The sequence below is a fragment of the Thunnus albacares genome, chromosome 5 (assembly GCF_914725855.1).
Source record: "Thunnus albacares chromosome 5, fThuAlb1.1, whole genome shotgun sequence".
Taxonomy (NCBI): Eukaryota; Metazoa; Chordata; class Actinopteri; order Scombriformes; family Scombridae; genus Thunnus; species Thunnus albacares.
The window spans coordinates 11,302,054-11,326,600 of record NC_058110.1 but is presented as its reverse complement, the minus strand read 5'-3'; the positions used below and the strand labels follow the sequence as shown (position 1 = coordinate 11,326,600).

Here is a 24,547-nt window from a genome sequence, read left to right as displayed (position 1 = left end):
CCTCTCAATTGAGGCAATATGTAGAAATCACAATCCAAATATACGTGGGCTTAAATTATATGCATACTGCAAACTTATCCAGCATCAATACATTCTCACACTTTGCATAAATTATGACTTAAATTAAAAACTCTAGCTTTCCCAAGTCTAATAAGTTTTTTTTTTTATTTCTTCTTCTCTTTTTAGGAAACAAAAAACAACAGCACCCATGACTTATCACGCAGCCCTCAGAGCCTCAGTGACACTGGCTACTCCTCTGATGGCATCTCCAGCTCCCACAGTGAAATCACAGGTCTAATTCAAGAGGAGGAGATGAAGCTGAGTGAGAGGGGCATAAGTGGGCGGGGCTCCCCACCAAGCCCGTCTGAAATTACAAAGCTAGAAAGCTCCATGAGGCCTTTGTTGGAGAAGAGCCTCTCTGAAGAGAAGGCAGACAGAAGGGGCAGGAAGCACAGAGATAGAGACTTGGATGATAGAGGGAAGCAGCGCCCACGCTCCCTGTCAATCCCACCAGATGCATATGACTCTGATGAGGAACTAGAAGATATACTGGAAGAAGAAGAGGATGGAGGAGACTGGGAGGGTAAACGGAAGGAAGGAAAGGAGGAGAAGAAGGAGAAAAAAAAGAAAGAAAAAGAGGCTGAGCCCACAGAGATGACCGATGAGGAGTTCATGAGGAGACAGATTATGGAGATGAGCGCTGATGAAGAAAATGAGGAAGAGGAGGAGGAAGAGATGGAGGAAGAGGAAGATGAAGAAGATGAAGGATATGGCTACCAGAAGCCCAAGAAAAGCCACCATAAGCACATCATCTCTGACTCAGGGAAAGAGAAGAGGCGCCTTCAGCACCACTCCAGCAGTTTTGAGGAGGAAACTAAGAGTTCTACTGATGTTTACAAAGGCTCAGCGGAGGAGGGTGAGGAAGATGTGATGGCATCACAAGGAGGCCTGAGGCGCTTCAAAACCATTGAACTCAATAATACCAATAGTTACAGCCGAGACATGGAGCTCAGCAATGAAAATGACTTGAGCCTTGATCGAGAACCAGAGCTAGAGATGGAGAGCCTGACAGGATCTCCTGAGGAGCATTCTCGGGGAGACTACTCCTCCACTCTGCCACCGACTTCATCCTCATATGGCTCTGGCCAGTCTCCTACTTCCATCTCATCAATGGAGGAGGACAGTGACAGTAGCCCCAGCAGGAGGCAAAGGCTGGAAGAGGCCAAGCAGCAGAGGAAAGCGCGCCATCGCTCCCATGGCCCTCTCCTTCCCACCATTGAAGACTCCTCAGAAGAGGATGAGCTGAGAGAGGAAGAGGAACTTCTGAGAGAACAGGAGAAGATGAGGGAGGTGGAACAACAGAGAATAAGGAGCACAGCACGAAAGACCAAGAGGGATAAGGAAGAGCTGAGGGCTCAGAGGCGCAGAGAGAGGTCCAAGACACCACCTAGCAATCTCTCACCAATCGAAGATGCTTCTCCAACAGAAGAACTGAGACAAGCTGCAGAAATGGAAGAGCTCCATCGTTCTTCTGCTTCTGAATATTCCCCTCAGAGTCTGGACTCAGAAGCTGAGGGATATGAGTCCAAACTTTACAAGTCAGGCAGCGAGTACAACCTGCCTACCTTTATGTCTCTGTACTCACCAATAGAGAAGTCATCAACCACAACAACCACCACAGCACCATCTTCAACTTCCAAACCACTAAAGAGCGCTGAGGAGGTGTATGAAGAGATGATGAGGAAGGCAGAGATGCTTCAAAAACAACAGAAACAGCAGCAACAACAGCAGCAACATGGAAGACATGGACAGTTCTATGAGGAGGATGTTAATGGACAAGGTTATGATGATGAGTATGAATATGAACAAGATCAACCTGGATATGAGAATGAGGCAGCAGAGACAGAAACAGATATTTATGAGGAGATCCGACAGACATCTCAGAACATCACTAAGATGCAGCAGGCTACTGATGAGCAAGTAGAGATTGAGATTGAGAGCTCCTACCCAGACAAGCAGCTCCTAGACACAGGCTCAGCCTTTGCTAAGTTACTGGAGCAAAGCAATGCTCTCCTGACTCCAGGGACCAGCCCCACCCAGATCTCAGCGCCAGTCTCCTTCGCTGAGACTGGAGGACGGATCCCTGATGTCCGAGTGACACAACACTTCTCAGCAAAGGATGGACACAAGGACAGGATTAAAAGCCAAGCAGGAAAGAATGGAATAACTCCAACAGTGGCTGCCACCACTATTGCAGCTTATGGAGTTTATGCCAGGGATGCAGTAACAATTTCTCAGACAAGTTCAACCCACACTATAACATCTACCCAGTCTGGTATATATGGCCGACACACGGGAAGTCCTGCCACATCCTCAGCTACAGTCTCAAGTGTATGCAGCAAGATTGCAGAGATTACCCAAGCCTATAGTCAAAGAGAGGTGATCACCAGAAGGGTAGGGGAGACTAGGGGTGTCCAAGTGCGAGACAGCTCAACATCTTCTACTGAGAGAATTATTGAGCCACGTTCTCCCAAGTATACTACATATTATAGGAGCACCAGTCCTCCTCTTTCACCATCACCACCACCACAAAGTCCCACCCGTTCACCTTCCAGAAGGGCTACAGCTGAGTTCTCTACACAGACTTTCAGTTCGGCATTACGAATGGACTCAGCTGGCTCTGGGCCTACATCTCCAGTGATAGCTCAGGGAACCCAAACATCACATCGATCGGTTTCCCCACGACTGTACCGACAGCAGTCTTCCCAAGATGCTCCATACTCCCCACCTTCAAGTCCAGCTAGGCCAATGACAGTCAACACTGCTACTTCTCCCCTGTCTTCACCTACCCGATTTAGCCGTCAATCAACATTTGACACATATTCCCCATGTGGCAGCCCTCCAGACACTCCACCTTACCAAAACTCTCCTACACGCAGCTTCTACCGAACACAAAGAGTGGAGAAGGTAAATGTGGGAACAAGTATGGTCACCACAGTGAGCACTTACACAAGAGGGTCCATGTCAATGGATAACATCTCACTCTGTCGCATATCTACAGTCCCGGGCACCTCTAGAGTAGAGCAAGGCCATATGATCCAAGGTGGAAGTGTTGTGGACCTCAGAACAGCCACCAAACCAGCTCCTATTATCATGACTGATCAAGGAATGGATCTCACCTCCCTGGCCACTGAAAGCAGGAAATACCATGGTGGATCAGAGGGGAGCAGAAATTCAACAATTGTACAGCCACTGATTATGAACCTGAATGCCCAGGAGACCACTACACCAACCACTGTGAGTGTCACTGTGGCTGCATCCATGTTCATGACCCAGCCCAAACAGCCAACTGTCTATGGTGATCCCCATCAAAACCGAGTAGATCTGGGTCAGGGAATGGGTTCAGCTGTGTGTTTTTCCCAAAACAAACCACCAATGTCACCTCCAACTGACCCATCAATACCAAAAATAGATGCCAAACTGGAAGACCTCAGTGTCCAACAGAGAGAGCTACAGATACAACAAGAGAAGTTGCAGAAGCAACAAGAACTTCTTGAACAGCAGTTGCAACAGCACCATCACATGCAACAACAGCAGCAACAGGCATCTGCTTTGGCCAGGTACAACCTTACTGGCCAGATCTCACCTTTACTGAAAAAAGATTTGCTAGTCAGCCAGACCAGCACTGCCTCAGCTGTGGTCAGTGCTGTATCACCAGTTATTAACCCTGAAATGTATGGCACTGGACCCATTGAGCTTAAAGGGAAGCCCAGTCCTCCTGGTGTGATTTCAGGAGGTAAATCACCACATAGTATGGTAGTACAGATGGATGGAGGGCCAGAACAGGCCAGGGCAGTGACTCAACTAGTGAAGGTAGAAGAAGGACAGGATGCTATGGATCTTGCAGGAGGCCAAATTAAACCTGACAACCAACCAGCTTGCTGTGATGTTGTTTACCGACTTCCATTTGGTGGAAGCTGTGTTGGTGGTTCTGAGAAAGAGGGCATAAAGCCTCCCTCTGCCCCAACTCTCACATACGAGTCTGACCAAGAAAGACAACCTGGAAGGTACCATGAGTATCCAATGGATGGACGTAAGGCCTACACATTGCCTTTCCCTGGTAGGCTCCAGCCTTCAATGTCTGATACAAACCTAGCTGAGGCAGGACTACTTTCCTACCATTCTAAACTAGAACCGCACCTCCAAGCCCCAGAAGAAATTGCCATGGATCTAACTGCTATGAAACAGGGCTATGGTGGGTATATAGGGATGCAGTATGGCTCGTATACAGATTTACGGCATGGAGGAGACATCACAGCCCAAACGCTGCCTATAAGGAGATATAATTCCTTGTCTAATATCAGTTCAGACTATGGCTACTCTGCTCGTGACATTGCTAGCTTCCATGAAGCTAATTTGGCTCAGTACAGTGCTACAACTGCCAGGGAGATCAGCCGAATGTGTGCAGCACTCAATTCCATTGATCGGTATGGAAGCAACCCAGACTTGATGCACTTTGGCAGTTTGGGGAGGGGAACTGGCCCAGGGGCCTCCAGACTTGCAGCTGGTCTTGGCATGAGACAAAACCTCCTCTTTGGACTAGATGGGAAGCCAATCTCCCACAGTCAAGCTCTAACCAACCTTATCAATGCCAGGCAGGCCAGTCTCAGAGCCATGTACCCTGCTGCCATTAGGTCCTCTGATGGGATGATCTACTCCACTATCCAGACTCCTATCGCTTCTACACTTCCCATCACAACCCAGCCTGCTTCTGTTCTTCGCCCACTACTGAGGGGGGTCTACAGGCCATACCCTTCTGCCAATATGACACCTGTGCCCCTATCCAGTCTTAGCAGACTACCAATGAGCCCCAGAATGCCCTCATCTGGACAAGCTCCAGTCCGTTACCCAGCGCCAGGTCTTCTCCAAACAATGTCAACCACTGCCACTACTGCTGGTGCTGCAACAACTTCAGCACCAGCATCTGCCCCAGTGTCTGTTGCCATGACAACTACCAGCTCTACAGTCCAGGATGAACCAGTTTACCTCGGTAAAGGTGCAACAGTGACCTCCTCATCATCAGAGGTCACCTCAGTACATGGAGCAGTTGTCATCCCATTGGAGCCACAGCAGCAACCTATAAACTTGTCTCAGGCTCACCTGAATAGTCAACAACAAGTGACAGCTGCTCAGCAGCCACAGCAGCCCCCAGCAGCCCATGCCTACCCACCCTTAGCTCCTTCACACACCCATGGCTACACCCAACCTCCAGTAGGCCCTTCTGCCCCTGCCAGTGGCTTACCCATTCCAGGAGGTCTTCCTCCCTTCCCTCCACCAGGTGCCATACACAAAGAGGGTGAAACTGAAGCAGAGAGGTTGCATCGGCAGCAGAAGCAGCTCCTGCAGATGGAGAGGGAGCGCGTGGAGCTGGAGAAACTCCGGCAACTGCGCCTGCAGGAGGAGCTGGAGCGAGAAAGGATGGAGCTGAAGCTTCACAGGGAGAAGGAGCAGATGCTGGTGCAGAGAGAGTTACAGGAGCTGCAGAACATCAAGGAACAGGTAGAGGGAGAAACAGGAGGCAGAATTGAGAGTTTGATAGTTGGTGTCTTGTTTGATGTTTTGTGGTTGTTGCTTTTTATTGGGTATTTTTTGTGTTTTGTTGTTCTGTGGTGGTGTTACCTGTGGTGGTATCTTAATGAGTTATTGTCCTTTTATATTATTTAAATTGCTTTTGTTCTGTGCTTTTGATGTGCAACCAGTACATGGACCTACTCTGAAAGATATATCATTCCCTCAAATTATCTAAGACCAACTAAGAAACTCTATATACAGTATATGCATGTCATTCAGTGGATTTCTCTTATTGATTTCTCAATGTTACAAACTTTGACAGTTATATTGAATATTGTTTGGCTGGTGAGACAATTAAATATACCTAGAAAATCCTGTCATTGTTAGAGGAAAAGTTTTCTTGTCTAATGATTGATGATAAAAAAAAACAAAAACAAAACTATAATTCTATAGTTTGCATGCTATGTTGTCCATTTTACTGGACATTTCCTGTATACGAAGTGTGCATGAACATACCTGTAGTATATATGTGTGACCGAAACTGATGATGCCTAACTGTTGTGTGTAAAGTGCTTTCATGTTCCATTTGTTGGTCTGATTTATCTGCAAAAGAAAAATGGATTGCATTATGTTGTGAACATTTAATAATCAATAGCAAGTACACATTTGACTATATTGCTTTTCTCAGCTTCTAATAGCCTTGTGAAGATGTTTTAACAGTTAACAGAAGGGCTAACATGACAATTTTCTTCTTTTTTGATAGAACAAGCAGTTGAAAATCTTTCAAGTTAACTCTGTTAAACAGGTGTGGAAGCCTTCCTTAATGAGAATGAACTAGAGATGGAATGATTAATATGCATCTCATAACCTACAGTATAAGCAAAAGCCCTAACTCCTTATTTGCACCAGCCTGTCATGTATGCAACAAAGAAAATGCATTAAATATTTTCTTATGAGTATTATATGACTGGCAATAGCAATTACCGGTCCATGCTGCACTTAATTTATGTTGCGCTTCCATTCTTGGTTTTTGCAATAACTAACTTGGAACCATTTTCAAAACTAATCCATCAGCACAAGAATGACTCCATGTCACATTCAGTTTCAGGAGTCCTGTGATTTGTATTGCATTTTTGATATTTGATCATCTTTTATTCAACCAGATGTGCCAAAAGTCAACAACCTTGTCCTCTTCTGTCTTTACCATCTCTCTCTTTTTTCACCTTGTCTTTTTTCCATCATTTATTTGTTTGATCACCTTTTCTCCTCTCAACTCATCTCCTCTCACCTTCTTCTTGTGCTATGCTTCTCTATGCTTTTCTGTCTTGTCCTCTCTGTCTGTTTTTGCCCATGTGTGTTTCTTTCTGTTCCCTCATCACCAACACTTTTAGGTTATTCAGCAGCAGCAACAGGAACGTGAGAAACAACTTGTTGTCCAGAGGGAACAGCTGGCCCAGCAGAAGTCCCAGCTAGACCAGATCCAGTCTTTGCAGCAACAGCTCCAGCAGCAGCTTCAAGAGCAGAAGAGACTGAAAACGGCCGCTTCAGTTCAGGGCATGCAGGTGAGGAGAGTGAAGAACATTGGAAGTTGGATTATAAGTCACGTGACATCCTCTGGCATTGATGTTGAAGGCTTCATGCCCTTGGGCAAGAGTGGCTGAGAATTTTAGGTTATAGAACAACTGTACAACTGATATCAGATGGCTCATTAAGCGATCAACACATACTCTGACAACTCATGAATTAACTGGGCTGGCAAAGAAAAGTTTGTTGTGTTTGTAAAATAATTGTTCACTATGCACAAAATATTGATAACGCACTTTCTAAAAATGATCTGTTTAGCTGTTACTGACTTGATTTCTCAAGCTACATCTAAAGATAAGCCAGCTCCCTCTTACGGTGACCTGAATTTAAACAGAGCTACGTCACCCTTTACTTTTACTAAAAAGATTGATGGATTATTTTGTTTACCTACAAATCTTGTTGTTATTTATCTAGCCACTCTGCACTTGGCCAGTTCCTTGTAAGACCACTATGGTTGTACCAAAATGTGGTCGATAGGTGATGTGAGCTACAGTTGCAAAGCCTTTTCACTCTCAGCTGAGTCAATGATGGGTGAAGGGTGAATTATATAAAAACAACTAAAAACCTTACAACCATCCCATTTTTCTTCAGCTGGATGTGAATGGACAGCCTCTGCACCCTTACAACGACTCTCAGATGGGCTCCCGTTCCCTCCCTAACTCCTCGTCAGAGATGTGTCTGAGGAGCCAGGAGGACCACATGGAAACCAGGAGCAACATGAGGAAACACAGCTCCATGACCAGGCTGAGTAGGGACAGCTTGGACGGAGATGGCGTGGTGTTCTACGGCTCCCCCCGCAGGATCGTGGACAGCTGTGTGCAAACAGATGATGAAGATGGAGAGGAGAGGTAGAGATGTTTGTGTGTTGGTGGTTGGGGGGAGTAAGTGGACAGATACATTCAGTAGATGTGTGTGTTTGGTGGATGTAGCTGGATGTGGGTGTAGATGTAGGTGAGACTGTTTGTGTGTGTGTCAGTGTTTATTAGAGAGAGTTTCAAAGGTAAACAGCATTCTGCAACACAAATAGACAAAACATCCAGCAATGGTAGATGTTCAAATATCAAAGAATTGTTGTCTGAGGATATGTTCCAGGTACATGTTTGCCAATTACATTATAATGTTCTTTAATGTTCTATAATGTTCTTTCTTTTTTAACCTAAATAAGCCCAGCAGCTTTACCAAGTTTGAAAAGGTTCCTTGGTTTGTCAGAATTGTTACATTTTCACTCACTCTTTGTTTTGTTATAGAGTAAAAATATTACTGTACTTCACAGTTACTCAGTGATTATAAACAGTAACACAGTGAGTAAAAACAGTGAGTAAAAAACACTTACATTGTTCATTATTTTTGTATGTACTATTTGGTACAAGCAGGCACCCAAAAAGTATGTTCAAAAAATGAAACTGTAATTTGCTGGCAATAATACAAAGCAGTATTGTTAATTTCCTTATTTTTTTCTTCTTCTCTTCTTGCCATCACCAGGTACATGATGCGTCATCGCACCAGGAGGCGTGGTCGCAGCGTTGACTGCTCTGTCCAGACAGACGATGACGAGGACAAGGCTGAGACGGAGCAACCAGTCCGCCGAAGACGTTCCCGTTTCTCTCGGCACTCTGACTCCAGTGCCACTGGCAGCAGCACTGCTGCCACGACCACAGCAGCCACTGACACCAAAACCGACACCCACAAGATGGTATCCTCCAGTATCGCCATCCAGACCATCAGGGAAATGTCCTGCCAGACAGAAGTGGAGCACCTAGGAAGAGTCTCCCCAGCAATCCATGTGACAGTACCAGACCCAAATAAAGTAGAGATTGTGCACTACATCTCGGGACCTGAGCGGACCCAAAAGGGACAGTCTCTAGCATGCCAGACTGACCCAGAAGCTCAGTCACAAGGTGTTGTAGCTCCCCAACTCAGTGTACCAACCACAGTCAGTCCATATTCTTCCTCTACCAGTACTGGAACGCAACAATCCGGTTCTGCTGACCTTCAGACCCAGCAGCGCCAGCAACAGCATATTGCAGCAAATGCAGCCAAGTTTGAGCGACGCCGCCCTGACCCACTCGATATCAACTACCAGCCTCACAACCACCTCCACAATGAGTCCATCTCCAGCATCATCCGGCAGCAGCAGACAGCCCCCAAATCCCCACAGGTCCTCTACTCTCCTGTCTCCCCGGTGTCCCCTCACCGCCTGCTAGAGACGTCTCTGTCCAGTGAGCGGCTGAACAAGGCCCATGTCACACCTCAGCAGAAGTCCTACACAGCCGAGTCCCCCCAGCGACACCCCTCTGTGCCCCGACCCATCAAGAGCACCCAAAGGTCCATGTCAGACCCTAAGCCTCTCAGCCCCACCACAGATGAGCATACCAAGGCCAGGCTGTCCCTGTATCAACAACAAGCGCTCCAGAACCAGGTAAAGTCACTCAAACCATGCTGACAATGATGACAGAGATATAGAATTATAGAGAATGGAGCAATTAAAGTGGATTGAGGACACAGTCTGGATACTAAAGCTAACACTGGTGATAAGGTTTGTTCAAAATGAAAGGGAAGAGCATTTTACAGGCATCATGATGCATGTTATCAGCTAGATAGAGCAAAAGTCAGTATTTTTGGTTTCAGTGGCATCCTGCAATAAGCCATGCAGCACAATATGAATCAAAATCAATCAGGTACATTTGATAAGCCAATATAGAAAAATAATCAACAGAACAAAAAAACATTCCACACAGTCATTATCTTTGCTCTTGACAATAGTTTTACTCTCTTTTTAGTTGTCAGAGGAGTCAATATTTAATACTGATTGGCCTCAATGTGGGCCCAGCGCCACGAGGGAGCTTACGGGGGCTTAGCCCCCTCTATTTAAGCTTTGTATATCTAAAGAAAAATAGCAAAAACAACCAAATTATTGGCCTGGATACATGTGACTATCACTTAGCTGTTGTTTCAGAACAATGGACAGTGCTGTTTGTTGTGTGTAGAGGGTGTCCATAGTACTGAGAGAGAGAGACGCAAGCCGCAAACAGCTGTTTCTGCACACCTCCCCTGCTGATTTTGACAGAGACTCATTCATAAATTCAAAAAATATTAATGCTCTGCTAGTGCTACATTCTTATGTGAGTGCTCTGATTAATAAATATATTCTTTGATTTTTAAACAGTAGCCTTATGCTATTTAGCCTTTCTGAGGCTATTGCATGGTTAAATCAATTTATTTTATTTTATGAAAAAAATTGCCCCCTCGCAATTTTCAATCACTTCATACTCGCCTGCCTCAATGTAGCTCTGATTGAAACTTTTCCTTTGATTACAGTTTGCTCCTGTTTTTATTTTGTGAGCGTTATCAATGTTTTATGTGAATGCTATGATGACTAATCCCCATTGTTATGGAGTTCTCAGATGTTACTAGTCTTGTTTTCAGTCCAAGTGACACCCACTGAAACAATACCTGCCCTGAAAGTGAAATACAAAGAAGAATCCACTGTTGAGCTTTCTTGAGGCACTGTGGACTTTAATATAGAAACCTGTAGTGAAGGAAGATGTTCAACAGCTTGCCCACTGAATAACTAATTTTAATTACTAAACTGGGTAGCTAGTGAATGTTGCTGCCTATTAATGTTACTTTGTATAGATACAGTATATGATAGTACAGTCTGATATTCTTTCTGCTATGCATTTGCGTGAATAACATCTCCTTTTAACTGATTCAGGCTCTGTAGAATACTTAGATCATGTCAAATGGGACAAAATCATCTAATACTTTTGTGCATTAATAATTAGTTCAACGTGATTATTGGTTGCTTTACCAAACCAGGGTCGATACATCTTAAAAATTAAACCTGCATGCTTTTTCCCTTATTTCAGAGGACATGGCAGGTGGCAAACTACTCTCACAACGAACCTATTTTGAAGTGAAAATTTTCATATGACCGAATACTAAAAATCATATTAATAGCTAGAGAAATAGATGTATAATAATGATAATAATCTTTATTTATTGAGGACTTTCCAAGCTGAGGTTACAAAGTGCTCCACACAAGGCAAGATATTAAAATCCATAAATTATAAATCAAATATAAAATCTAGTAAAATGGGGAACTTTTAGGTAGCAAAAGACATTAACTCTACCAGAATCAACCAATTCCAGTAATATAAGCGAAATATATGAATAGACAATTTAAGTAAAATCAAGTCAAGCAGGTTCACATAAAAAATATACTTGATATATTTTGTTACCAAAGCTTATACAATTCTCCAGTGCTGATACGATATAACATGCATTGGTTTTGGGTCAGTCAAAACTGCCCTTCAATAATCCACTTCCACATCATTGACTGTCACATTGTCAAATAGTGTCTGCAGCACACAGCACAGTGAACTAAACAATGCGGACTGCTTAGAAATGTGCCTGTGAAATGACTACAAGGATTTGTTTTCTTTAGAATGTACTAGTTATTATGTGAATGCTGTGATGAATAACCCCTTTGTTATATATAGATTTTTCACACCGTACAGTATTTTCTCTCCTAATCCTTTGAGGTGTTAGGAGTATGTTTTACTGCCCACAAGCTAAGATTATATTATTAATAAATCCCCATGGGGATGTTTTTTTATGTTGCTGCCCCCACACAGATTGACATGACAAAAACACATTAAATACTGTGTGATCTATTTACAAACTACTACTAATACAGTATGCATACTTGGCAAGGGAAGGGCAATACAGTGTTTACACATATTTAATAAACAAACATGAACTCACATTCATTCTTCCGTTCATGGCATTCATGATATTGATTAGCAACAGAAAAACATTGACTCATCGAAAGAAGATACAAGTGCTTGGCTGGTCTCGACAGGAGAATAAGCAGCCCACTTATATTCAGTATTTTATTAGTTCCATATTGTGTTGACAAAATATATAGCTAAAAGATTAAGAAAATGCACAAAAAATTCTTGTTTTTGTTCTTTATGTTTTTCGAGGGGTGTACAGTGGAGCACATGTTGCAGTAGGCTTAGTCTAAAGATTTGATGTTTAAAGTTCACAATAACTATCAGAAGCAATCCATCATTAATTTCAAAGAGGATTCAACCAAAGGAAAATGCACAAAATAGTATCTGCTTTTTTGTGTCTACCTTCCAAAGGGCAAATTCAACAAGACAATTCAACAAGGTGTTAGTAACATTCCTTATCATCAGCCATCAGTTAATGCTGCCAGCCTCCCAATCCATGACTGAAGGGAGATTTATTCCTCGACAGTTGGGGGGAAATTAATTTCCAGAATTTGTTTAACTGTACCCATGTTCAGTTTGAAGCAGACAGAGATCCAACTATTCAGACCGTCTTAGTGCAGAAACGCAGCCTTTGACCAAAAAAAATTTAAAAAATCATTTTATTTCATAATATGGAGCAAATAGTTGTGCTGTTAACCTCATTACGAAATCCATGCAAAAACCCAGCAAAAAGTCTTGAAATGATTGAAGTTGTTTGCATTAGATGTAGTTGATTTAATAGAATACTGCATCACAATTGACACTAATTTTAACTTTTTGTATGTCTTCTAACACAAACTTCACTCTTGTTTCTTGTTGTCCTTGTCTCTGTGTCTATATGTGTCCTTTGTCTCCCGTGAATATCCCTGTTGTTGTGTCCTCTCCTCGTTTCTTCTGTTCTTTGACCTTTTTCTCTTTTTGAGTTTCCCTCCCTCTTCTTCCTCCTGTTCTGTTTATCTGTTATGCACACCGTCTGTCCTCCTTTTTCCAATTTCTCCTCCCACTGTTATCCATGAATCTTCCTCAACCTCTTCTCCTTTCTTCTCTACCCCACTCTCCACCCTTCTCTACACCCTTTTTCTCATTATTCTCTCTTTCACCTGACCTGTTCTCTATAACCCTCTTTACCCCTGCTTACTCCTCTCTACTCCATCATTCCTTTCCTTCTTACTCCCTTTTCCTGATCATCCTTCACTTTTTTCTCTTCATCCTTCTCTCTCTTTAATCCTGTCTCCTTATTCATTTTGCCCTTACATGTCCCTGTCTGTCTCCCATTCTCATTTGGTTTCCACAAATGTCCTATTTCTCCACACTTCTACTCATCCTACTTTCTACCCATCTTGCATCCCTCGCCATATAACTTGCTTACTGTCCTGTCCCATTGATCGCTCTCTTCACTCCCTTATTCTTTTGTTATGTACCTCTCTGATCCCTTCCTTTCCATGCTTCTTTGTCTTCCCCATATTATCCTGCTCTTCCATCCCTCCCTCCCTCTCTCTCTCTCCAGCTGGCAGCCCTTCAGCAGAGCTCACTGCTGCGTAAGGTCAAGCGAACCCTGCCCAGCCCTCCTCCAGAGGAGACCACATCAGTTCACCTGCCCATGATGACACCTGCCCTCCAACAGGTCTACCTGCCTTCCGTGCCCAGCCTCAAGCCCAGCTCCAGGTCTGGCCTGGCTGCCAAAGCCAGCCTTCTCAAAGACCTCACCCACGAGCTGAAGGCCGTGGAGCAAGAATCGACCAAGCTGAGAAAGCAGCAAGCTGAACTGGAGGAGGAGGAGAAAGAGATCGATGCAAAACTGAGATACCTAGAGCTGGGGATCCACCAAAGGAAAGAGACACTGGTCAAGGAGAGGGAGAGGAGGGATATCGCCTACTTGAGGTGTATGGGGGACACTAGGGACTATATGTCTGATAGTGAGTTGAATAACCTACGTTTGGCAGCTGCAGCTGCATCACATGAGACCAATGGGCTACTGACAACGAGACCCAGCACTGCTCCTCTCAGCCAGTTCACCAGCGATCTCAACACAGCAGCCCAGTACCCACCCACCTCATCCTTCCTATCCTGTCAGTACCCCCAGAGCCAACCGGCAGCACCAACTCAACAATCAAGTGTACCATACCAGTCTGGGACATTCAACCAGCCTCCCTATCCAAGTGTGTCTCAGTCCCAGGCACTGCCACAGCCCACGCCCCTCCAGAGCCATGTCCACCCTCCAGGACCTACCTACCAGTCTCAAACCTCCTACCCTTCCCATACCTACCCCCAAACTCAGCCCCCATACCCCCAGACAGACATGGGGATACCAGCTGCACCTCAGCCTCAGCCCCAGCCAGGGCATACAGGCTTTGGGCCTGCACCGCCAGGTCAGCCCCCATACCCCACCCACAGCTCACCCTATCCCAGTGCTGTGTCCTCCTACCCCAGCCAGACCACCCCATACCCTGGGCAACCCCAAGCTGATATCCTGACGGTTCATCCAGGAAGGCCCAGGCAGACTTCACTAGCCGATCTGGAGCACAAGATGCCCACCAACTATGAGACGATCAGCAACCCCACAGTTGTGGTCACCACCACAGCACAGGATGCCACCTATTCCAGTGCAGCCCCATCTTATGGTCAGTACACTGGTACAACAACCATGGCGAGCTCCTATGGGCCGTATGGCTCAGCACCTGTGTCCAGCAGCTATGGTGGGTACTCTGCCATGCCACCCAGCACTTATGGCCAGTATACTTCAAGCTCAGCTAGTTCATATGGCCAGTACACCACAACCACTGCTAATACTTATGGCTACACCACTACCACAGCAAGCTCATATGGACAGTACACCTCTACAGTTTCCAATGCCTATGGGCACTCTGTAGACAGTCCCTCCACCTACAGCACGGCAGATGGGATGTACATGGCTCCTGGCTTAGAGCAAAACATCCCAAGGAACTACATGATGATTGACGATGTAAGCGAGCTGACGGCAAAAGACGGGCTGGGCACGACGACAGGGGACATGATGCATCATGGCAGCAGTGGGCGTTATCCGGGCGACATCCATGGCCACAGCAGCACGACGCGTGGGGGAACTGGCAGCTCCTCGTATGGCAGGGCACCCGAGGAAGAAGCAGCGATGCAGGAAGAGCTGTACGACCACCATGGCAGGGGTAAGAGCAGCTACAGGCACGGACCTCTAGGGGGCAGCAGCAGCAGCGTGAGCGCTAGCATGGGTGGGGGATCCTCCTATTACTATGACTACGACTACAAACATGGCAGCATCCGCTCCGGGGTACAGAAACCTTCGTCATCCTCCAGAAGCCTTCTGGCTCCTGCTGTCATGTCCTCCAAGCGCAGCAAGCACAGGAAACTGGGGAGTATGGAGCAGAAAATCTCCAAGTTTTCCCCCATTGAGGAGGCTCGGGATGTGGAGGCAGACCTGGCCTCCTACCCCTCAGTGGCAGGTGGGACTTACCCCTCCGCCCACATTAGAGGGCGCCAGCTGATCGAGGATTATGGCTTTAAGAAGAGTACTTATGACGGCGGCAGTGGCACCAGCCATGGTAGTCGATACTACGGTTCAATGGTTGAGGAGGACGACCGGATTTACTACACCTCCACTGGCCGCTCTCGTTCCACCGGGTATGGCATGGACAAGATCTCAGCCAAGGACTACTCTGGGTATCGCAGCCGATCCTATGAGAGAGATGACCGCTCCTACCGATCTGGCTACAGCCGGGGGCGCCACCCGACTCGGCAGTACTCTGAAGAAGAGAGCCCACTCAGTCCCCTGGGGAGGTTCATGGGTTCTGGGCGATCATCGAGCTTAGGTCCCGACCCATACGACAGTCGCAGCAGTAGATATCATTACTATTACGGCCAATATGGTTCCAGCCACTCGCTGCCAGACGTACAAGACCACATACGGGACCTTCCCAGGACGCATGTCTACAAGTCGGATGATACATACATAATAGACGATTATCATTGTGCTGTGTCAGACAGTGAAGGTAATTGTGGGGGTTGAATGCCCACACAGTCTCACTACCTACTACTGCCCCCACAGTTTATCTAAACGTCCCCCACCCACCCAGAGGCTAGGCTTAGCAAAGAGAAAGAGAAAGAAAAAGAGAGACAGAGATAGCCGTTGCATGCTGATGTTTTCTTCTTCCTGAGAGTCACTTGGAGCTCTCGTATCAGTGGACTGCTGTCTGTCTGTCTGCCTGCCTGTCCGTCCTTCCGCCTGTTCGTCCAATCATCTGTTTGTCCAATACTCGCATGGTTCTCCGGCGTGGTCGTTTTCTTCGTTCGCTACACTCTGATTCACTTGGAAGGTCTCCTTTGCACGTCACAGATGCATTGTTTTTTTCTTTACAGGGTTTTATCTTCAATCATGTCTTCGGCATTGATGTTTTGCTTTCATGTGTTTTTATTTATGAATTCTTTGTCTACACTGCAAAACAGTCCATTGTAATCAGTTCTATATTTAAACTTTATCCTTCAAATAAGGCCAGGATTATTGTCTCACTGCAACAATTAAATGCTACTTGTAGCATCAAGAACATAAAAGAAAGAAGTTTCAATTCCTCTTTGCAAGGCAATTGTTTAAAGTATGTTTGTGCAGTATAACATTTTTCCATTTCACTGGCTGTACATTTGAAATTGAAATATTTGAGCATAAGAACAGCTGCCAAAGTGGACAGTTTTGCAGTGTTTTATATTGTTTATATTGTCTTGTAATGTGTGAAGGCGACGTGAGGCGTATTCTGCATGGATGTAAAACTTTTATTTTTATTTTCTGCCTTTCTTTCTGTTTTCTCCCTCCTTTTCTTTTCTTTTGCATGTGGTTGGTCTTCTTCTTCCTGCCTCCTTCCTTCTCTCAGCCTGCATGCCGCTGTCTCCAAACGACATGGAGATTGACTGTGATCTGCTCTCGGTTTCCAAAGCCTACCATCTGGGCCAGGAAGAGACTGACTGGTTTGAGAAGCCACGCTCCAGTTCTCGACACTACGGCAGCAGTCACTCATCTGGGAGGAGCCGCCATGGTGTCAAACACACTTACCATGATTATGATGAGCCTCCTGAGGAGGACCTGTGGCCCCAGGATGAGTATGGCCACGGAGGGCGACACTCTTCATCCCGTGACCACCGGCACCACGGCAGCTCTAGCCGACACTCATCCTCATCACGTCATTCAGATGAACCGAGGACTTCGAGGTCATCTAAAGGGCACCCCAAAGACCCATCAATGCGGCACGACCCTTCAGGACGATCATCATCTACAGGAAGACGTGGTGACTCAAGGTCCGGAGGGTACCACTCATCAGACTACACCCGGGATCCATCTGGGCACCACCACGGCCAGCGGTCCTCCAGACAAGGAGACCCACACCGGTCCTCACGCAGCAAGTCTCAGCAGCCAGTAGACATGCAGGGCCAACCAACAGGTACATACAGGGCATCTTTACACCTGACATAGTATCTTGTATCAAGACTGTGTCTAAATATAATTCAACAGCATTACATTTGCAATTTCAGTTTTGAAGTTAATCTGTATTCGTAGCCCTTCATCACAAGCATTCCTTAAAATATTTTAATGAATTAAAAAAAAGCTCATTTAGCTTGATTATTCGGCTGACTGATTGATGCATTCTTTCACTGACTTTGCACACCTGTAAGCACTGAGAAACATTACTATACGAGTTATGGTCATTTGGACATTTGGAACACTTTAAAGTAGAAAAAGATACAAAGGGATCATCCATTTGCTAATTTCATTTCATGAATAGAGCAATCATTAAGATTCTGTCCAGTGCAGGCAGTCTGGCACCTGTCCATTATAAACTAATTATATGCTTGTGACTTGATAAGTAACAGAAATAAGTTGTATTTCAAATTCATATTAAACATGTTTTAGTTACTTTATTTAAGTGGGTGAGTCCTGCTTTAATTTTGGAGTGACTGAAACAAAATCAGATTTTGTTTCTTTGCCTTCATGATTCAGAAATTTCTCTGCTAATGCTGCTCACTCATTAAAATACTTGTTTCCTCAAGAAAAAAAGTCTTTTTTCTCATTTATAAATTAATGTTATTGATTAGTGGGCTAAATCATACTTAACTACTACACATATTGTTGAGTCACCCTGGATAAATAAACCAAATATTGAATTAATGGAATGACATTTTTATAATTTGTCCTGCAAACCTACAGTAAACTAATTTTCCTAAATTATGATAGACCCTTGAATTATTGGTGAAGCAATAATAAGCTGTGATCCTTGGATAAGATCCCTGTAAATTTTTCATTTAGGTCTTTGGCAGAAATATTTAATAACCCCTGTTGTTCAGACTAGGTTTGATGCACTTTTACAATCAACTGTCCCCTCGGGGATCAACAGTTTTTAATTAACTATATCAAGCGTAACTTCTTGAAGGAAATGTTTTCTCCTAGGGCAGCACTGAGGCTGTGTTCTTAGTCGTGTACTCATTAAATTGCTGGTTTGATTTTTGCTCACACCATTTGTTGTATAATCCTCTCTTTCACTCCTGCTTCTTCTGTCAGTTGCTATTGTTTACAATGTAATACAAACTGTGATCATAACAACAATAAGAAAATCTTTTAAAAAAATAAATTCCTTAATCAGCAGATTGGAGTTTTAGATTAACAAAGGCAGAACTTTCTCAGAACCTGCTTTGACTGCAGGAATAAACTGATAAATTAAACCTCACTGAACAGAGTTTATCAGTCACAGTTTATAGGAACTGCTGAATGGATGACACAAAAATCAACTGCATCCTTTTGGCACACATGTTAATTTATATTTTTAATCAATTTACATCTTTTTCCATAGACCAAGAATTGTGGAAAATGTAGTACATGTAGTGTGTTTTGTGTGGAATTTAGATTGGATTTTAGACTATCAATCCAGGTACAAATTTCTGCATTTTGACACCATGTAAAGGCGGCTGGTATTTTATCTTGCTTTAGTCAAGTGAGTTTTATTTGTAAGGCCCAATATCACAAATCATAAATTTGCCTCAGGGGGCTTTACAGTCTGTACAGCAACACAATATCTTCTGTCCTTAGACCCACGATTCTAATAAGGAAAAACTCCCTACAAAAAAAATTTGTAGGGAGTTTTATAAAAAGTTTTATAGTATCTGTTGTAACAGGTGAATGCTGAATTTCTTTTTCCTTTTTCTAGTTTTTGAACCCAGGTGGTAAGATGAAACAGTTTTGGAACAATGAGCGCAATCTTTTAAAAAAAATATTTCCACCCTCACTTTATCCACCCAGGCACCTCCAGGTCTGGCAGCAGCTCTGCCCGCGGTCAGGGCCCCGCTGGCGGTCCTGGATCAGGGCGACAGGGTGTTCCAGGTTCCCAGACCGACGGGGTTTCGGGACAGCGGACCCAACTCCAACAACAAGCCCAGACATCAGCGGCCCGGCCAGGGCAGCCCGGTGTCGCAGCGACTACTGGCCCTCAGCAGCAGCCCTCAGCCCAGGGACAAGGCATGGGCATGGGAATGGGGCAGGGCCAGGCCAAGCCAGGGCAGATGGGACCAGCAAGTGGACCCATGGGGCAGGCCAGGCAGACAGGTCCCACAGGAACCACACCAGCCACCATGGTGAGTACAGCTTGATGTTAAGATGTTAAGATTCACGGCTGTTGTCTCTGTTTGATATGACAAAGAGATGGTATGATAAGGGTACAAAGGATATGGTTATTTTTTTTTCTGAGTGAATAAAAATAGGAAACACGCAGTAGATTTGAAAATGCATTCACAGGACTAAACCACAACTAGATACAATTATGAAACAATTTCTCATTCTTATTCCCTCTTATTTCCCTCACACACCCATTCCTCTGTACGGAGGCCTAAAGAGGACTTTTTCCAGTTGTTGTTTTTTGGGGGTTTACAAGTTTGTTTCCTTTGTTTCTTGAGATCACAAATTGAGTGTTTCATGATCTCTACAAAGCTGTTTGTCTTTTAATATTTTGTCATCTTGATATTTTGATCAGGAAATAATGTCTTTTCATCTTGTGACATATTTTAAGTTTTCACCTCAAAATTTTCTCTCTCTCTATCTATAACCACTCCCCTCTTACTAGCCGTGTTTCCAGTAGCCTATTTTTATGCGCACTTTGAAGTATCACATCAGAAAAGTTTAATGGAAATGCCAAAATTCAAAAACACTCCCTCAATTTCGCAAAAAAGTTTTTATGCTCACTTGAGGTGGATTTTGGAAATGTCAAAAAAGAGTTTATGCACAAAATGGGTAATGGAAACGCATTTGTTGAATAAATAATGACATAGCGAACGTTAAACTCACATCCTCCCCTTTGTCCCAGTCATCTAATTTTTTGCACCATCAACTCTTCCTCTCCTCTTTTCTCTCTCTCACTTATTCCTAGTTTTCAGCCAGTCTTCTTCCCTCATCCCTTTTCTTCCTTCCGTCCTCCTGTGTCTCTCCGTGCTCCCACAGATAAGAGCTGGTCCATCCCCTCCCAGTTCAGATGGTTTATTTAAATTCTGCCGTGCCTCTGTTGGCAGGCCTTATCTAACGCTGTGATTACCACAGTGGCAGCTGACTCAATGTCGCTGATTCACTGTCTGCTAGACACACAAGAAATTGGCACTTAAGAATGTCTCCCTGCAAAAATCTATTCTCACCCCACATTGACTCTATAATCATAAATCCATGTAAATCTACTTGCAATTGGAGTCTTAAAATCTGATTATGATGTTTAACTTGAACATTCAGATAGTGTGATTCTCTTCCTGAATACATTATGCTACTAGTATGTATATGAATTATTTACCAATGAAGTTCACAAAGCCACTCTCACCATGTTTATTATGAATATCCCAAAATATTCATTCAATTATTCATGATGTGCTTTCTCTGCTGAACGGTGTTCGTGATTTCATCATTTCATATTGCTGCATTGTTGTACTATCGGTGGGAAAGCAGAGTGAAATAATTCATGTGGTCCGATATCAAATTATGCAGGAATTTGTCTTGGAAATTATTCTGAAAGCTCTGTTCTGACAGGAAGCCATAAACAGTAAATAGAATTTGTCATATGATTATTATTCAGTCTGCAAACTCATTCACTTACACTCATATTGAATCCATTGTGTAATTAAAAGCATTGATTAAGTAGTGGTAAATAATTAAATGCTGTATGCTGCACAGTGCATCATAATGCAAAACCTCTGTTCTGCTGCAGCTAAACTGGAGTCAGTCCAGTGTCTGTCAAGTCACGTTTATTTATGGAGTGTTTTTAAACAGGAGTGACACAAAGCTTTACAGGAAACAGAGGACACTAAGTAAGAACATGAGAGAGATAAAACAGAGCAAACACGGGGCCATATCTCCTCTGTTCAGATAGTATCAACTGCTACACTGATGGATATAAGAAACGGCCTGGTCTGAATTCTTAAAGCTATTTTCTGTTAGTGCAGCTGCAGCCACTGTAGTTTTGTCCTTAAATGTTGAGGGAAGAGCTGGAAAGAAACAGTAATATTTCAAACAGTGACTCAGCAGATATAAACATTTCAAACCAGTCCGCTCAGACAAAGAGATGAGATAAGACACAGATGCAGGACAATGCAGGATATCTACAATAGCAACATTTTGAACATTTTCAATGTTTCCTCAGAGACTGATTGGAAAACAAACACCAATCAATTAAATTTTACTCGTATATCACCTCTCATACAGGTTAGTATGACACAGCAGAAATCAATACAGAAAAATAATACATAGTATATGAGCCTGAAAGTTCATCCTTGATCTTGGCAATAATAATTAAAACAATAGCTACTGGAGAGCTTTCAACCACATCTCATGGTCTTCATTAGCAGATAAGGTTTGCTCAGTCGTTTTGCAACAATAGAGGGTAGTGCAAGCAAAGTTTAAACTGAAATTCTCAAATGAATAAGTTAATGAATATATTCAATAGCATGAAGATAAAGAAATAAATGTGAGGAGATTAAAAAGTAAAAACAGTAATAAAATAAAATATAATTTTATTGTCCACAGTGGTTTAAATTTGTCTCACATCAACGGAAAAATTCTTCTAAAATGAAAGAATAATTCATTTTTTCAGCTCTTTCTTCTGTTTGATCAGTTAATATTTCAGCTGTGTGGTGCAGTAGTCTAATGGACTATTTTAAATGACTGGCTGAGAACTGTTGAGGCGATTGTTTCAACAATGAGATATTCGACCCCCGATGGGAAATGTTTCCCAAATGTTCAAATTGTGGTGCACCATCCTTTGTGTCGACAAGAAACAAAACAACCTTGATCAACTAATTTTTCCTCAGTCATAACAGTGTGAATGGACTTCCAGCAGCTGCTCTCTGTGGAAGCAGAAGTAGATCATTTTTTTCAGCAGGGCTCCTGAGATTGACGGTTGGCTGTGTTGACAGTGTTGAAACTCATCATTCAGTCAGTCGTCAGTCACATCATTCAGTAAGCTGTCACAACACAACACAATAGGGGAGCAGCTTTGGCTGTCATCTTCTCTCTGTCTCTCCATCTATTTTTTTCTCTCTTTTCCTCTTCTCTTCCTCTTTCTCATCTCGCTCCGTCTCGCTCTCTCATTCAGGTTTTGTTAGAGTAAATAGAAATGAATCGTCTTTCGCCACCATTGTGAATATGAAAGTTATTTCTCCCTCACTGTCCTTAACAGTTTAAAAAGGATAAACACTGAGATGTTTGTGTTTCTAAATTGCAAGTTCCATGCTCTGCCTCCACGGTCGCTCCTGCTGTTTCATCCTGTCATACTGTCTTTCTTTCTCTCTGCAGGCCAAAATCGACACGCCTCCGGCAACAGCTATCGGAGCGAAGGCAGCACCCGTCATGGCTACAAAAGCAGCCCAGCCCCCACTCACAGGCATAGGTGCAGTATACTCACCACACACACACAGACTCCCACGTCTTGCCAGCTGCTGCCCAATGTGTCTGTGTTATGTAACCGGTGTGCAGTGTCTCATTTAATCTGAGATTAATCTGCAGATAATCCCACGGTGGAAAACACACAGGAGTTTCACAGGGGTTTCACTTCATGGCAGCAAATCAGCCTGAGTGTGCCAAGAATACTCAACCACTATGTAGTGAGTTGGTCAGTTAGTTAATTTTAATGGTTTAGTTAATTTGTAGAGCAGATATGCAGTCAGTTAGTCTCAGGTGGGTTGGAAGGTTTGAAGGTGTGAAGTTACGTCTTTTTTTTCTGCAGAACACAGTTCATATCTACTATAGTACCAAAGTACAGGCTGATGCAGGAAGTAGAGTGTCTTCTATGTAGTGTGGTGGTGGGTAAGTAAGTGAAGGTGGAGCCAGAGTGGGTTTCGTGTCCTGTTTTATCAACAATAAATACGTTTTATGACAGGACAAATATCTTTCTAAAACTGAAACGATTAGTTTTGACAGATAAATACAAGGCAAGAATTTTGACAGTTAATTGCTTAAATGATTTTAAATCCAAAATTCAAACAAAATGCCTAATCTCAACCCCTCAAATATGAATATTGTCTGGATTCCTTGTTTTCTATGATAGTAAAGGGGATATCTTTTGGTTTTGGGTTGTTGGACAAAACAAGCTGTTTGAAAGTGTCGATTTGATCTTGAGGAAATTGTGATTGGCATCTTGCACTATTTTCTGACATTTATAGACCAACTGATGAATCAATACATTGAGAAAATAATTGTAAGATTAATCAATAATGATAATAATCATGTTGCATAGATCACATAGATCACATAGATCTTCCCTTTACCTTAACCAAAATGATTTTTAGTTGCTTAACCATATTGTAGTTGCCAGTCTCAAACTGTTATTAGAGGTTCATCTGAATTTTGGCTTTTTGCTTGTTGTCATCTGCTGAATGACATTCCAGATGAAGGTTGTTGCAACGTAGCCATAATAATAATAACTGACCATAAGTGCTGACAGTGTGCTGGATCTTATTTTGGATTTTGAAATAATAAAAAAAAAAAATGCCATTGAACATAATTGAGGGTTTTACATTATTGTCCAATATCAATCTGCTTTTTGGCGAGCAGGATGCACAGTTGGACTTAGCTGAATGTGTCATCAGTCAGTAAGTCTTTCAGTTAATTGTTATGGGAGGTTTGTTGGTGGGAGTCAGTCTGACATTGAGGACTTTTTGAAGTTAATAAGTTAGTAGGGAGGAAGTCTCAACTTAGGACTGAAGGCTACAACAGCACATCTACACAGACAATCTAGACACTAAACACAGGAAGCTCACATAGGCCTAAACAATGGAGACCTAATGAGTAAAAAGGGGAAAGGGCTGCAGGCGAAGGCAGGACCAGTTCAATAGAAGCAACTGAGGAACATCTGGTCAATTAATCTAAGCAGTGAACGAATAAATAAATAAACTTGCAACTCATTGATTCTACTCTGATTTCTGCAAAGTGCAATAAAAAGATACAACAGTACTTGACACAAAAGATGCCATCATAGAAAAATATCTATATATATATGTCCTGGTACCGTAGATACCACCTAATATTAGAGCTGCTCACATTCTGACTCCTCCTCTCCTCTGGACCCCTCTCTGTCTTTTCCTCCCACTCATCTTTCTCT

At 43.5% G+C, this 24,547-nt stretch overlaps 1 protein-coding gene across 2 annotated transcripts in view; it reads left to right on the top strand.

Moving 5' to 3' along the window:
• Nucleotides 1-24,547, top strand: part of bsna (bassoon presynaptic cytomatrix protein a) — a 50,698-nt gene that overhangs the window by 10,935 nt on the left and 15,216 nt on the right. The window contains exons 2-9 of one of the 2 annotated variants that reach the window (XM_044352499.1): nt 187-5,559; nt 6,963-7,133; nt 7,747-8,003; nt 8,638-9,574; nt 13,441-15,094; nt 16,871-17,371; nt 19,222-19,553; nt 22,744-22,837. In XM_044352499.1, coding sequence (XP_044208434.1) covers nt 187-5,559; nt 6,963-7,133; nt 7,747-8,003; nt 8,638-9,574; nt 13,441-15,094; nt 16,871-17,371; nt 19,222-19,553; nt 22,744-22,837 — 9,319 coding nt within the window. Of the gene's footprint in view, nt 1-186; nt 5,560-6,962; nt 7,134-7,746; nt 8,004-8,637; nt 9,575-13,440; nt 15,935-16,870; nt 17,372-19,221; nt 19,554-22,743; nt 22,838-24,547 lie in introns of both variants that reach the window. The other variant, XM_044352497.1, reaches the window with a different exon arrangement.